General features: G+C 39.6%; 1 protein-coding gene across 4 annotated transcripts in view; it reads left to right on the forward strand.

The window, feature by feature from the left end:
- Window positions 1-15522, forward strand: part of erbin (erbb2 interacting protein) — a 48494-nt gene that overhangs the window by 19870 nt on the left and 13102 nt on the right. For all 4 annotated transcript variants that reach the window (XM_084935753.1, XM_084935751.1, XM_084935754.1 and 1 more), the window contains exons 2-12: window positions 2417-2611; window positions 2805-2922; window positions 6287-6365; window positions 6504-6593; window positions 7324-7380; window positions 9178-9241; window positions 9450-9524; window positions 10220-10364; window positions 12101-12173; window positions 14951-15080; window positions 15163-15278. In XM_084935753.1, coding sequence (XP_084791879.1) covers window positions 2426-2611; window positions 2805-2922; window positions 6287-6365; window positions 6504-6593; window positions 7324-7380; window positions 9178-9241; window positions 9450-9524; window positions 10220-10364; window positions 12101-12173; window positions 14951-15080; window positions 15163-15278 — 1133 coding nt within the window. In that variant the 5' untranslated portion in view covers window positions 2417-2425. The remainder of the gene's footprint in view (window positions 1-2416; window positions 2612-2804; window positions 2923-6286; window positions 6366-6503; window positions 6594-7323; window positions 7381-9177; window positions 9242-9449; window positions 9525-10219; window positions 10365-12100; window positions 12174-14950; window positions 15081-15162; window positions 15279-15522) is intronic.

The raw sequence follows: 15522 nt of genomic DNA on the forward strand, positions 1-15522 counted from the left end.
GTGAGTGTGGTCAGTCATCAGTCCCGTAACATGTAGGTCAGTGGATAAACCTATCTGTTGTAGACAGTACGGTTCTCATTAGTGTGCTGCTTTCCAGATTACTCTTTGGGCCAGCCAGCCCTGCAGTGCAGCATATCTTTTCCATTTCTGTTCGTCTTCACGTCGAAGCAGCGCACCACCTTGAATAATAGTGTTATTAAAAAACTGTTTTTACGTGGCAGTACAGCTCTTCGGCTCTGATAACTAACACTCCGGATGCATTAAAAAAAATGGTTTTGTTTAAGATACAAAACAAAGTTTTTCAGGTATGTTGTCATAAATTCAAATACTGTAAATACCGGTATTAAGTAAAAAGTCTCACTGATTGCCTGACCTTTTTGTTTGTTTTTTGCATACCTTACATTAACTCATAATTACTACACCTTCTCTGTTAATTCATGCTGCATTCCCTCCTCCCTCTCTGACCACTCTTAATAGCATGCGTCATACATGTGTTTATTTCTTCTTGCTTGGGTTGAATGGAGGCAGGCCCTCTGTCGTCTCCTCTGCTGATGGCCCAGATTACTCTAAGTACTTATACATGAGCTGGCCTCTTCCATAGAGAAGATTGTGTGGGAGGCTGACAGCCTTTTACATGTGCATACTTCATGTGAGTGTGGGTGAGTGCATACATGCAGCCATTATTAATGAGTGGGAAATGGAAGAATAGCTGACTGGTTCTGCATTTGGGACAACTGTGGACTGAATTGTCACAAAAGCTGTGGCAAACAAGTAGATCATACTGCCGTCTCTACTACTTTGCACTCTCTAGAAAAAGAGGTCTGTCTTTTACTTTTTATTGGCCCAATATCACCCCTAAAATAAGTATGCTGTTGCTGTTTGTAGCAAAGTCTAACTGAAATACTTGCTCTCACCCACATATAGCATGCAACGAAAATTTAAAGTCTACCACACTTCGGCGGCTCTGTCAGCCAGACAAGATACAGAGCGGATGAAGTATTCTGAGATGATTTTCTATGAAAATACTCAGATTAAGATAAGGGGGAGGGAAAGTCGCATTCTCTGCATGGTCCAAACAAAGCCCCTGTTGACCAAAGTCACATTCAATAGTGTGTACTGCACTTTGATGAAAAATTGTGTAGATTTGATCTATAGAAAACATGCATTTAATTTCCAGCATACTTCCCAGCAGTGCTTAACAAAACCCCTCCTATCCACCTTTTAATCTGTTCATCCACATTGAGAGCAGAAAAGATTTTCTGTCTTATCGATATCAGTTTATTTTGGTGTAGAGAGCTTTGCATGAAACCAGTCAAGGACAAGGATTTACAAAATAATGCCTGACTCATGGCTTACTTTTTGAATTTATATCCTTCACTTCATTGAACAGCATCACATTTGGCATATTTATGGAAAGTTAGATGTGAAAATTGGCTTTTCCCAAATGGTAAACAGAAAGAGTCCGTCTTTTCCAGGATATTTACTGAAGACCTAAAATAAAAGTTATTTTTGTTCAGTAAAAATCTGTGTGGATTGATTCACTGGCAGTGATTATGTGCAGTGTATGCAAATTTGAGGAAAAAACTGGCAGCCCACTCCCTTGGAAGAAATAATAGTATTGAGTGTGCATGATGCAGCTTGCCAACTGCTTTGAGAGGTCCGTCTGCAAAAGTGCCTGGAGAGCCGTTACACACCAGACAGTGTACTGTGCTTTGGGACAGATTTTTGGGCTGCATTATTATTTTTAAGTGTAATTCTCTAGTAACAAGTATTTCCATTTAAATTCCAGTGTTTGTTTGCCTTGTCCATTGTGACAGTTTTACCCTCCTCCTCAGATGTGGAGATGGGATTTACAGACTAGCAAGAGACAGCCTCCTACAGCTTTCCGGGGAGGTTAAATTTATCAGATATCGCAGACTAAAGTAAGATGACCAAAAGTAAACATAGCCGGCAGCCCCGTGGCTATTGAAAGAAACAGAATTATAAATCAACTGGGTACTACTTCCTCCTACTTCTGTGCTTTATTAGAAACTGTGAGAAACAATAATGACTAATAGTCATATTGGATTTAAATGTGAGAGCCCAGGTTGACAAATGTTGAATTTTCCCTTTTATGATGATCTGAGTGATTTGTGGAAGTCGCACCAGAAGCTAAACATGACCGTTGTTTCACATCCATTTTTCTAATCTATTTAAGTCTTGATTGTTACACTACGGGCTGATGCTGCTTTTTCGTTGTGTCATACTTATTCAAATTAAATGTGCGATTTTAATCATTTCCATTTCATTAAAGTTGATCAAATGTCAACATCCTTGTGTTACACAGGAAGTGAAGTGTGAAAGTAGCACTAGTCACCAGTCTGCCTCCTTATCGTCCTAGTCTCCTTCTTCATATCTCTCCATTTTCCCTCCATAGTGCCTCAGGATGTCCAAGCGGAGCCTGTTTGTTCGTCTGGTACCATGCCGCTGCTTGCGGGGCGAGGAGGAGATCGTAACATCGCTGGACTACTCCCACTGCAGCCTGGAGACTGTTCCTAAGGAGATCTTTAACTTCGAGAAGACCCTGCAAGAACTCTACCTCGATGCCAACCAGATCGAGGAGCTGCCTAAAGTAAGGCATGCATTGTGATGTATAGAAACCTTCAGTGTGTGTACATCTTTGTTGCTAGGAGTCTTTGAGGGATACAGTTGAACTTTATTAAAAGTCGGGACATTTGTACATTTCTCATGGGACTGTATGTGAACCACATGTTAAACCACACGGTGTTTATATTTTCTTTCCCTCCCCCTCCTCATTCTACAAGCAACTGTTTAACTGCCAGTTACTCAACCGACTGAGCATGCCAGATAATGACCTGACAGTGTTGCCAGCAGCGATCGCAAACCTCATCAATCTCAGGGAGCTTGATGTCAGCAAAAACAGTAAGCAGGATGATTCCTTTTTAGAACCTTTTTGCTTTAAAGCCTGAAAACTTTCCTTTGAAATTTCAAACGTCGAAACTGTCTTTTTGTTGTCACGACGGCAAGAAAATATATGAACGCATTAATACCTTGTTTAGATTTGCTTTTTCAAAGATGAGACGAGGCGAAATGCCACAGCATGTTTAATTTGCTGTGTTTACGTCACAACATGACTCAAAAAACTGATCAATAGAGCAAGTGGACAAGCCCAGACCTGCAAGCAGCTAGAAACTCTCTCTCAAGTGAAATGGAAAAAACTGAAAGGGCGATATGAAGCTTCTTTGAGCTGGTTCTCTCTCACACACACTGTAACAAAATATCTACAGGGTGAATTGTCAACTGTTTTGTAGAGTCGGAAGCTGCGGCATTTGTCAAAATTTAACGTTTACTGCTTTGATATTAAACATTTGCACTGTTGAACATGACAGGGCTTTGTACTTGAAGCCCTTTAAATGTTGCCTGTTTGATGAAAGCTTTCCACAGACACACTTGGTGCACTTCTAGGGTGACATTTAGAACAAAAAACAGATGCAGAACAAAGTGTGTGAGGCTGCGCACCGAATCAGTCAGATGACTCTGCTGTTTAAATAATTTCTGCCTTTTTAAAAAAACAAAAAAAACCAACAACAAAATGTATATTCAGTTTTTATATCAAATACATCTGCAATAAATTGACACAGTTTTAGCCTCCGTATCACAATCATTATTTGTAAAGTAGACTTTTGTAAATTGAAAGAAAACCAGTACCATGCAGTAGAAAAATTCAAAAGTATGATATTAAACAAGGACAAATGAACAACAACCAAAAAAACTGACAGTTTTTAAAAAACATAATGGATGACTTCCAGTTTTAATTCAAAGAATGTAACAAAAATATTGCATTAATTGTCCATTCACTTTCTACATTTATCCATTGAAGCGGGGCTGGAGCCTATCCCAGCTGTTATAGGGTGAGAGGTGGGGAACGACAGCTTGACAACCCTGGACAGGTTGTCAAGCTGTCAGCCAATTAACACAGAGAGACAGATGGCCACCCACACTCGTGTGTGTGTGTGTGAGCTCCATGGTGGTGTTAGCACTATTGCCTCACAATAAGAAGGTCCTGAGTTCTAAACCAGTATGTGTGGAGTTTACATGTCCATGTCTCCCTCGCCTGGGTACCAGCTTTCTCCCACAGTCCAAAGACATGAATGGATTTGGGTTAATTAGTGTTTCAAAACTGACCACAAGGCGTGATTTAGACTTCTGTGGGGAATCCTGCAGTGTCTACAATGTAACCTAGTAAGTGGCAGACGTTGTTGCCAGTATTTATGCTTGTGCTGGACAATTATATTTTTTCCCTCCTTGGACTCTTTGTTGCGGTGGGGTTTTGGGGGGCAAACATATTTGTCCTTCTTGTTTTTCCGTTTCTTAGTACATTCACTAATATCCATTACAAAAGTTTCAGCAGTCTCCCTCTAGGAATTTGCTGATGTTTATAAGTCCTTAGATCGGTGTTATTATTTTTTCCCCCTATATTGAGGCAATGGTCATTACTCGATCACTAATAAATTCAAAAACTGCCAAGAAAAAGCCAATAAATGCACAGCAGTAATCAGTCATTGTGTAGTTATATTTCTAGTTAGGATGTAGCAGAGGTTATGTGCACAGATTCCCCACCAAAACATAAATCCCCAGCAAGTGTGAATGTAAGTGAAAATTGCATTAACTGGCTGGTAATTACACCCATTTTTAAACGGTCTCTTCATTACTTGCAGCTCAGAAGTAGTTGGACATTTGAATAGTAACCTGCTGCATCAGCAGGTGTGGTTCCCGATTGTTTCCTCATTGTTTAAAATAAATCTGGAGCTGACTCTGGGGTTTGACTTTGCATTTGGTAGCTATTCATATGAACTCTTAACTAGACCAAGGTGTGGTCAGTGTAAGTCAAGTGTGGGAACAGAAAGGCCAATTTGAAAGAAAAACAAAAGGCCGTCCAGTTCTGGTATACCCAATTTGTACCAGGAAGATGGTACAAATTGGGATGGTACAAAAAACATATACAAAAGGCAAGGAAGAGCTCATGCTCCATCCTCTTTCAAAATGACATGGCATGTATGTTTGCCAGAGGAACTGGTTCACTAGTGTTTCTAGATGAAGTGACTGTTGAAGCAACAGGATGAATTTTTAAAACGTATAGCTTACACTGTGCTGAAAAGCTGCAAGACTAAAAGGCTGGTGCTTTACAGTGCAGATGGATAATGACCCAAACCCCAAAAGTTGTTTAAGGCAATGAAAGGGAATGTTCTTAAATGGCAGAGTCACTCACATGACCTCAGCTGAGTTGAGATGCCTTTTAGTGAAAGCAAAGCTGAAAGCAGAGAGACTCACAAACAAGCAGCAAAAGCCTGGCAGAGCATCTCGAGGGAGCACATGCAGCATTTAATGATGTCTGTGGAAAGGATTGCTACAGATTCCCATTTAAGTAATAATAATTATATTTATAATAATGCTAGTTTGTCCAATTACTTTGGCCTGTGTAAAAGGCAGGACTGTAAATTATTAAAGGTGAATGCAAAAAATTTATTTGCATCTTGACTGCTTCATTTTAAATCCATGAGTGTTGTACAGATCCAAAGTTAGGGAAAATAGCCTGACTGTCCATACGCTTCTCTACCTGACTCCATAAAGAAGTTTGCACAGTCGGCAAAACCCTTTCAGGAACAGAGAGGTTGAAAAGGTAGTTGGACTATAAACGAGTGCAAAAGCAGCCTTGATTAAACAGACATTAAAGGATGTAGTGGCAGGAACCGGAGTTTCATGTCCCGTGTTTACATTAAATGGAGCTTATCCTTCCACACAAAGCACTTTAGCCTAAGTGTTGTGGGCATAAAAGAAAGTAGGTGGAAATAAACTGTGAGACTTGGTCATAATGCTCACCTTGCTATGAAGGTTTGGTGAGAAGTTGCAGACTTCAAAATAGATCCCTCACCTTCTATTTTTGTTTTTGCTCTTTGTTTCCTGCTCTTTTATTATGTAACCACATGCAGTTCTGCACTTTTCTTCTCTCTTTTCAGTGAAGACAAAAAATAAGGGCGAAGAAAGGTGCAGAGCTGCTCTTATTATACCACGATCACACTCTGTTCAGTCAGAGAACCTTTCTGGTTGTTTATTTGTGTTAAATAAGATGTCTTTCATTATGTTTTATCTTTTTTTCATTTGACAGGAGTTATTCATTTTGTGTCAGCAGTAACAAAGCAGCTGAGATACACTGAGCAGATGTAGCTTTGTAGTCGGACTCCTGCCCTGCTGATGATAATTTCTGATGACTTCTGTTTCTCTCCAGGCATCCAGGACTTTCCAGAGAACATCAAGAACTGCAAAGGCCTAGCAATTGTAGAAGCCAGCGTGAATCCCATATCCAAGTGAGTTCGGCTTTCCCTCACCTAACACATTTTAGTTTAATGTTCCCTATAAAGTTTGGGTTCCTAGTGTTCTTGCAGAGGCTTACGAGGCTGCTTCTGTGTTCTCATTCGCGTTCTTGCGTTTGCATGTGTTATCAGGCTCCCTGAAGGCTTCACTCAGCTTCTGAGTCTGACGCAGCTCTACCTGAATGATGCTTTTCTGGAGTTCCTACCAGCCAGCTTCGGCAGGTCGGTTTCTTCTCTGGTTTGTCACACGCTGTACTTGATGGAGTCATGATACTGACATTTGAATTTCTAAATGCAGTCAAGTCATTAACAACTGCAGAAATGCAACACAAAATGATGCTAGCTCGATAAGATGACCCAGTAGAAGTGATTTTGATTCATACTGTGGGCTACACTTGTGCTGTGTGGCACCAGGACCAAGTACTACTTATGTCATGTCAACAGCACAAAAGTGATGCAGCGAGCATTCACAGAACTAATTGTCTGTCTATCTCTCAGACCTGGCTTACTATTAATTCTTTAGCATTTATATTTAAGTCATACTGGAGAAACACACAGCTTTAAAAAATGATCACTTTATTTAAAATGATCATGTTGTCTTCTTAACATTTACTTACTATACTTTTCAATATATAGTTAGGCTACACAGATTATTAATCACTTTCATTACTTGCGCGTTACACAAAAGTTTGTGTTGAGCCTTCTGAATGCAGAAAACGTGATGTGATCTGGTGCTGATTCCATCTTTATATTTCTTCCTTTTAGTACTAGTTCTATACAAGAGAAGATTACATCAGACTTTTTTGCTGTCATGTAACTGCACATCATAGCTGCTTAGTGAAAGATAAGCCGGCTGAGAAAATCATGGCCGCTAAGCTTCAAAAGCCATTTCACATAATATCCCTTTTGGTGAAAATCAACTAATTATGACAATGATTTTTCCTGCTTGCAGGTTGACTAAGCTACAAATCCTGGAGCTGAGGGAGAATCAGTTAAAGATGTTGCCAAAGTAGGTGGTTTTTATTTAGCAAACCTTCCAAATGTGAAATATGAAGAATGTTCATTTTAATTAAAAATAATAATAAAAGCAGAGTCTCTCTGAAATTCAGTCGCTCTATGAACCGCGACAAGATTTTTTTTTTTTTTTTTTTAATCCCTACTTCCTCATTGTCCTCTTCCTCTTGCACCCCCTGCAATGTCTGTCCTTTATCCTTTGTTTTAATCATAGACTCTTTCTCTAAACCTCTAACTGTAGTATTAAATTCCACTGTGTTACATAAGAGTCCCCTTTACTTGGCCACTTGCGCTGACAGGTTTTATAATCCTCTACTGAGACAGTGGTGAAGGTCTTTTTGCTATTTGAGAAGTGTGCTGTGAGACTGAATGTCCCACAGATATTAGAGAAAGCTCCAGGTGATTTTTGGGGGAAGTCACCATCTCCCTGGTTTCTCTTTAATTTCTGTCACACTTGACTAGCTTTGCCATCTTACCATCCTTAACGATACTTGCCTTTTTTTCCCCTTCCCCCCTCTGTCTGAGTTTGCTTTTATAATCTCCCCTTTATTATTATTATTTTTTTTGCATTTATTTTTCACTGACTGATGTTCCAGCCGGTGTATAAAGTGCAGTACAGTCAGTGCCACAGCTCAGAGCGGATCCCTTTTTTCTGGCTGTGTTTATGTGACAGAGGCCAGACCTGTTAAAGTCTGGAGGCCTGACAAAGAAAGGGACTAATGATCGGGAGCGTTGCCAGTGCAACACACAAGCATTTCAGAGATGTAAACAATGTGTGCAAAGGGGTGCAATAGAAGTCTTCTCAGGGCTTTCATGTAGAAGCTGCTGCCTCTATTCTCCATCTCTCTCCTCTGGTGCACAGACACACACTGAGCACATGCATAAACCAAGTGTTTTAAAGAAGGCTGCAGTGTTCCTCGCTCAGGGTCATAAGCCCCTTAGTGCTGTTTTTTTAACTGGTGAACTCACTTTCTAGATTAGCCAAAACAGCTCTTTCTCACCCTTTTTTAGCTGTTTGGTTTGGTGTGGGGGTTTTTGTTTTTTTTGTGGTGTGGGGAGAAACACTGTTCGTTCCTTGGTATCATTTCTGTCCCACAAGTACATTTCCACTAACACAGTTTTCACAGTGTCTTGATTTGCTTTAGGGTTGGGATTATACTTTTTAATCAACTTTTATATTATATGGAATTGGGGATCCCCACATTGTGAAATTGACAGTCAATGGAAATGTTTTATTTTTATTTTGCTTTTATTTGTGCGTGCGCGTGTCTGTGTACGTGCTACGTTTTTGTTTTTTGCTGCTGGCAGTAAAGGACAAATGTCCTCAAAGGTGTCTTGTTATTCGATCTGTGAGGAAAGAGTTGTTCTTAATCACTAATAAGCCTCTATGAAAATATTTTCTCTCCAGTTGTCTGTTGTGCTGTGGTCAGTTAAATCAGTGTTGTAAGCAGTGCGTGTTTACAGTGTAGGGGAGAATGTGAGCCTGTGGCCTGAATGTGAGAGAAAATTTGGAGCAAGGCTTAGGGCACAGTTTCCATTATTTAGAGCATATTTCTATCACGCCTAAGCTCTAAAAGGTATTTATTTCCACATAAAATTATTCAGTGACAGGAGCGAAGGCGCAGCATGTGTGCTTTCCAAATCGAACAGCATGAAAACTGACTGACAGTGGCATAGAGGAGGAATTTTCTTATGGCTGTTTTTTTTTCTTCTTTAATATGTAAACCATGAAATTCATGTGTTTTTGTTGTTGTTGTTTTGTTTTTTATGTTTCCTTCTTGTGTGTCTGCAGAAGCATGCAGAAGCTCACACAGCTGGAGAGGTTGGACCTGGGGAGTAATGAGTTCACTGAAGTGGTGAGTATCTTTCAGTCAGTCTGTCACTGCTCGGGGCTCTCACCTCCTCCTTCCTTAATCTGTTCCCTGTCCTATTTTTGTTTTTTAAGCACATATGTCGAAAGTTTTCTTTTCCTTACACTCTGAACCATCATTTATACATGATAATGTGATGTCATTTTTTTTAGCTTGCTCACAACTACGTGCTTTCTCTTTTCTACATGTGCAGCCTGAGGTGGTGGAGTGGCTGACTGGACTCAAGGAGCTGTGGATGGACGGGAACAAACTGACCTTTTTACCTGGGGTATCATATACGCTCATATTCCCGTTCAGTGACTGCTGCGTCTTAACACATCATCTTGAGATTATTTCCCTCGATTCTTTCCCAACCCCCCAAAACTGTGTGTCTCCTCAAGTCTTCATCAAAAAGAGCTGCAGTCAGTTTACATCAGACTTTGAGCTCCCTGAAACCAGCAGAGAGGGCTGCGCTTTGAACGCGATTCTGTCGTAGGATGAACTCTCACAACAAAATGCATAGTTTTGGGTTTGCATATGTCCCCCAGAAAAAAATCAGCTATGAAAGAATTCTTATGTCGGTGTGTTGACAGTCAGGATTTGTTAAATGAGGTTCTTCTTTCATCCAAATGACCAGCTTGTTTGTAAGTGGGTCATAATTAAAGCATTAGTTCTGCTGCCAGCATTTCAGTAGCATCAGCTGTAATCACAATCTGGCCTTTTATAAGCCATGACGTCTGTGGAGTATGAAACAAACCATTAAGTGTTACCGTTCTGCTAATAAAATGAGTGTTTTCAACCTAAAATAAGTGTGATATTGTCTCCCACTGTGGGATTATATCATGTCTGCATATATAGTTAGTTTACTTCACTGCAGAAAATGTTAGTTAACTGCTTGTTTGTGATCATTTTAATTTACTGCCACAGTTTGCATCTCATACTGCTGCATAAATTAAGGGTGACTTTTTATTTTATTTTGTGCAGATGTTGGGGACACTAAAACAACTGGTGTATCTAGACGTGTCGAAGAACAACTTGGAGATGGTGGATGAACAAATCCGCGGCTGTGAGAATCTACAGGACCTCCTGCTCTCCAACAATGCTCTCACACAGCTGCCAGGCTCCATCGGTAAAGATCTGTCACTCACACACACACACACACACACACACACACACACACACACACACCGTATTAGAAGACCTGTTATGAAACACCTTAACTCTCTTTTAGCTGTTGCCAGCGCCCTTCATCAGTGAAAAAGCCTCTCTTGTCTCTTTCTATGTCTCTTTTAGCACTTGCAGTGTGAGCCGACGGGACAGTACTACCACAAGACTTTATTTTTCTGTGTCATTTTCTCTAATAGAAACTGATCTATATATAATTGCAACAGAGCATGAAACCGATGTGCTGCATAATAACCTTTTACTTATTTTTCAGTTTTATTTTTGGTTTTTGATGAAACCAAATTATGCTAACAATATAAAACTGTAGTGCAGTACACAGTGAGATACTCATAACATATAAATGTGATGTCCGTAACAGAAGAAATACAATTATTCAAATATTTCTACAGCTCAGGATTGCTTTTACCCAACCCTTATTAATCTCTAATGAATTAGGTTCCAATTACTCATGTATTCAAAATCATGTCACGGGTATGAAACATTTAGCAATATCAATGCAGCTTACTCATTTATGATTCACTGCGTCTTTTTGTTTTGTTTTTCTTTATGAACAAATAGAAATAAAACACCATATTCAATTTGGGTTACATTTGTGACAAGTTGTTAAGTGACCAGTAAAAATAAATAAATTGCTCAAAAATTAAGACCTGTATATAGAAACTGATATTTAATATTATACATATTAAGAATTTAGTTATTTGTGTAAAAAAAACAAAACTCCACAGGTTTTAAACCAATGTAAAGACAGACACATTGGCTCACAAAGGTAAATATGATTTAAACATGAAGTTAAAAGTTCTGTAAAATAAAATCATTGAGTACAATAATGTAGACTGATATCGGATGTTCTGGGCAAGCCTAAAAAAAGCAACCTGGATCAACAGTTATATTTTCTTCCAGCCATGAGGGACACGGTTAACTCAGCATTAAGGCCTCCGTCGCACAGACCTACAGACCAGCTAGCAACCATCTGGAAAATGTATGCGCCAGTTGGTGGAGGTTGCTGCCAATTGCTATGAAACCAATGAACCCCATTCCATTTGATTTCAATTCAGTTTTATTTATATAGCACCAAATCATAACAACATTCACCTCAAGGTTATTTATAAAGATAAAGACCCTACAATAATAGGGAGAAACCCCAACAGTCAGATCACCCCCTATAAGCAAGTAGTTGGCGACAGTAGGAAGGAAAATCTCCCAAACAGAACTTGTCAGTGGCAGTGATGCTGCCCCATTAACCCTCAGCAGTGCAGAGCCCGACAACTTCTCTGTGCGACTGGGTGACAGACAGCTGACAATTGTGTTGGCTACTTTTTTCCCCCTTTTTCAAATGTTAATTTTGACAAATAGGTGCCTATTTTTCGAAATAAATTGTAAAGCTACATTTATAATATTTATTGACAGTCATAATTTTGAATGGCATACTTACTCCCATCCCTTTTGCAAAAAACAAGACTAATAAAATCCTTTAAATTCATGCAAACACTGCTGTTGAAATCATGGTTGATGACGACTGCTATAGCCATTACTGTATTGACAGTATGAATGAATCTAATTAACTGGTGTGTAATGGATCTTCCTCTTTGCTGCGTACCAGCAAGTGATAGTCAATAACTGATCTGAGCTGTTGTCGACGCCTTCCTGATCCTAGTTCTCTGTTCCTTTTTTTTTTTTAAGGCACCCTGAAGAAACTGACTGCACTGAAAGTGGATGAAAATCAGCTGATGTACTTGCCAGATTCCATTGGAGGGTGAGCATCACAGCAATAGATTTGATAACAGCAGAGTAAACCCTGAGCTCAGTGGATTATTGTGTCGTTTTTTTTATATCTGGAATCCATTGATCTGATAAAACGTTTTTCTGGAAAAAGTAGATATCCCCATTAAAGAGAATGCAACCCCTGCTCGGTTTGTTTTGGTCTCGCGCTGATGATTGGTAGCTTAGTAATGGCTATGGCTATAAAGAGTGGTTATGAATGTCAAGTCTTTGAATCTGCCATAGCGATTTAAGGACACAGTTCATCCATTTGCTTCAGTGTGGAAGGGCTGCTGGTAAACACTGGTCTCATGACCCTCATAGGCAGTAATGATATGAAATCCTGTGTTACTATTCAGAGGTTTTTCTGTCTAATGTATACAGGTAAACCCTCAGTTGCCAGCTGCTGAGTACCGAGCCAGGTCCACACGCTGATCCTCTTTCTACTCTGAATCATTGACACACAGTTGACAAAGATTAGGTTCCATTTAATCCATGCTTTTATTTTTTTAATCCGTCCCCTCCAACATCCATGAGAAAGACAAATCTACATTAACTGATAAAAACAATTGTATCTGTGCAGTTTTTTATTACTGTTTTCAAACACCCTCAATTGCCCCTCATGTTAGAATGTGCCGCCTTATGTACTTTGACGTAGATTACGTGACAAAGCCTATGGTTTAGCTTAATCCCATGCAAGGGTTTTAGTTTAAGCAAGCTCATTTCCTCCCCCATTTATATGTAGCTGGTTTCGTTTTACTTCGCCACTTGTCCACTGGGGTTTTTTTTGTTTCCCTGGTGTGTTTTTAGTAGACAGGCGTCAGATCCTTGTGGAGTTTCATGGTACTGTAGCATATGAGCTTTCTGGACGTGGGGCTGCTTTGCATTAATATGAAACCCAGCGTGCATTTACATTTTTCACTCAGCAAAATTCCGCTTAAAGGATGTCCCATGAAATATTTGAGATTTGCATTTGCATCAGTCTATTTGTGTTTCACCGTCACTGTACAGTAACTTTGATCCAAAGTTGATCAGAGCTTTTCTTATTTAGTTACTTAACTGTTCATTATTTAATAGTCTCTGTGAAGAATTTAAAGAGATCAGAATGCACTGACGGTTGTAAGCAATGAAACCAGATGCATGTTAGTATGCTTAACAAAAAGAGCCACCTAAATGTGGTAGCAGCGGTGTGTTCAGTTTCTTCAGCATGTGTTTGAAGTCCAGCAGCTGCCGTCTGAAAGAGCTTTTTTAGAAAGAGCAAAACTCCATGTGAATCTTGTGCTAACATCCTAGACATTACATGGCTGTCTGCTTAACATCCTTCAGCCATCCTGAGCTTTCTAGTAAGTAATAGCTTGCTTAGCTACAAATCTTAATATTGTTATTGAAGCCCTGTCCATTGGCCGTTCCTTTGGAGTTGATGTTGCTCTTGGTAATCTTCTTAAATATTTCCCACCCTGTTATGACTGTCTGTGGCAGTGTTGTTTAGAGCTAAGATGATCCTAATTTAGTACCTGCCCACTCAGTGGTGTTAATGGCTTTTTCACCTGTTAACAAATTGATATTGCAACAAGAGAGCAAAGAAATTGTAGCACGTAGGAACAATAATGTACCACAGACAGGGATCCTACCATATCATCCTTCTTTCCCTTCTGTCTCTGCAAACAGTGTAGGATATGTGACTGTGCAAAGGACCGCAGAAATAAGGCTACGTTCACACTGCAGGCGAAAGTGCATCAAATCCGATTTTTTTTTTGACCCTATGCGACCCATATCCGATCATGGTATGACAGTGTGAACGGCACAAATCTGATATTTTCAAATCCAATCTGGGTCACTTTTGTATGTGGTACTGAATCTGATACATATCCGATGTTTTAGAAAGCGACTGCTGTTTGCATGGTCATGTCGCATTAAATCCGTCTTTTATGTCACCGACACAAGACAGACGCCAATTATCAGCACCGGAGAAGCGCCCGAGAAGACATCGCGAACGCTTCCTGGCCATCCAGTGTAGATGTCAGTGAAACTGTTGGGAAGACAATGTTGGAGAAACGTGAACATTTTATTTGTACTGTATAATCTGTAGATTCTGACAGAAATCTGCAACTATCCTTTGAAGCACCGCTCCTCTAAAACAGCAATAAGGATAATTATTAGGTTATTTACATTATTATGTAAATAACAAAATAACTTAAAGCAAAAATTGATTGGGAAACGTAAAGTCCGAAGTCTTTATATTAAGGGCCATCAGTCAAACAATATTGTTTGCTCTGGGTCTAAACAGAGCGCGTTGTGTGTGACGTCTTCTTTTGCGCATGCGGGCCGCTTTGAGCGTTCACACTAGAGCGCGTTTGCTGTCGCATTTTATTTGTAGTGTGAACAAGCAGACAAAAAAATCGGATTTGATCAAAAAATCGGAATTGAGCATTAAGACCTGCAGTGTGAACGTAGCCTAAGTTCACCAAGTCACACACAGTCTAATCCCAGATTGCACGCATTGATATAATTTACATAAATTAGATAAACACGTTTACTGTATTTAATAAATAGGTCTCAAGTTATACTGGCTTGTGTGTGGACATACAGATGTCCAATCAGAGGTGAGCAAAACCGAAATTAAATAAAAAATGTATTGGTGTTCTCCATTGCAGCAGTATGTTCAGTATTTCTTTGTTTGTAAGTGTCTGACTGCTGGTGGTAACTTCTTGGCACTTTAACTGCAAAAAAACTGCCATTAAAGTGCATTTTTGCCATGTCTCTCTGCATCAGGCTGACATGCATTGATGAGCTGGATTGCAGTTTCAATGAGATTGAAGCGTTGCCAGCCACCATTGGCCAGTGTGTCAATATCCGCACCTTTGCTGCAGATCACAACTTCCTTGCCCAGCTTCCACCCGAGGTGAGTGTGCGCATCGGTTTGGAGATTTTAATCCGTGTGTTCACTGTCTGCAGTGAGAGTCATTGGTGTGCTCGCTTCACAGATGGGCAACTGGAAGAGGGCAACTGTGCTGTTTCTACATTCCAACAAGCTGGAGTCTTTGCCCGAGGAGATGGGCGACATGCAAAAGCTCAAAGTCGTCAACCTCAGCAACAACAAGTGAGCCTTCTCTGCTTGTTGTATTTTTATTTGATTTTAAATATTATCTAAATCTAAATCCAAACACGAAATTGCTGTAGTCTTCTGTTTTTTGTTGTGCATCAGATCTATCTGCAATTATTTACTTTGTTCAGACTAAACAAGATGTTAACTATGAAATCTACACATTTTATCAGAATTACACAACATAACTGACAAAACAATTGTTAGATTAGTTGATAAAATTAAATAATATATAATCAAT

The sequence above is a fragment of the Perissodus microlepis genome, chromosome 7 (assembly GCF_051167445.1).
Source record: "Perissodus microlepis isolate ML-2025 ecotype Zambia chromosome 7, ASM5116744v1, whole genome shotgun sequence".
Taxonomy (NCBI): Eukaryota; Metazoa; Chordata; class Actinopteri; order Cichliformes; family Cichlidae; genus Perissodus; species Perissodus microlepis.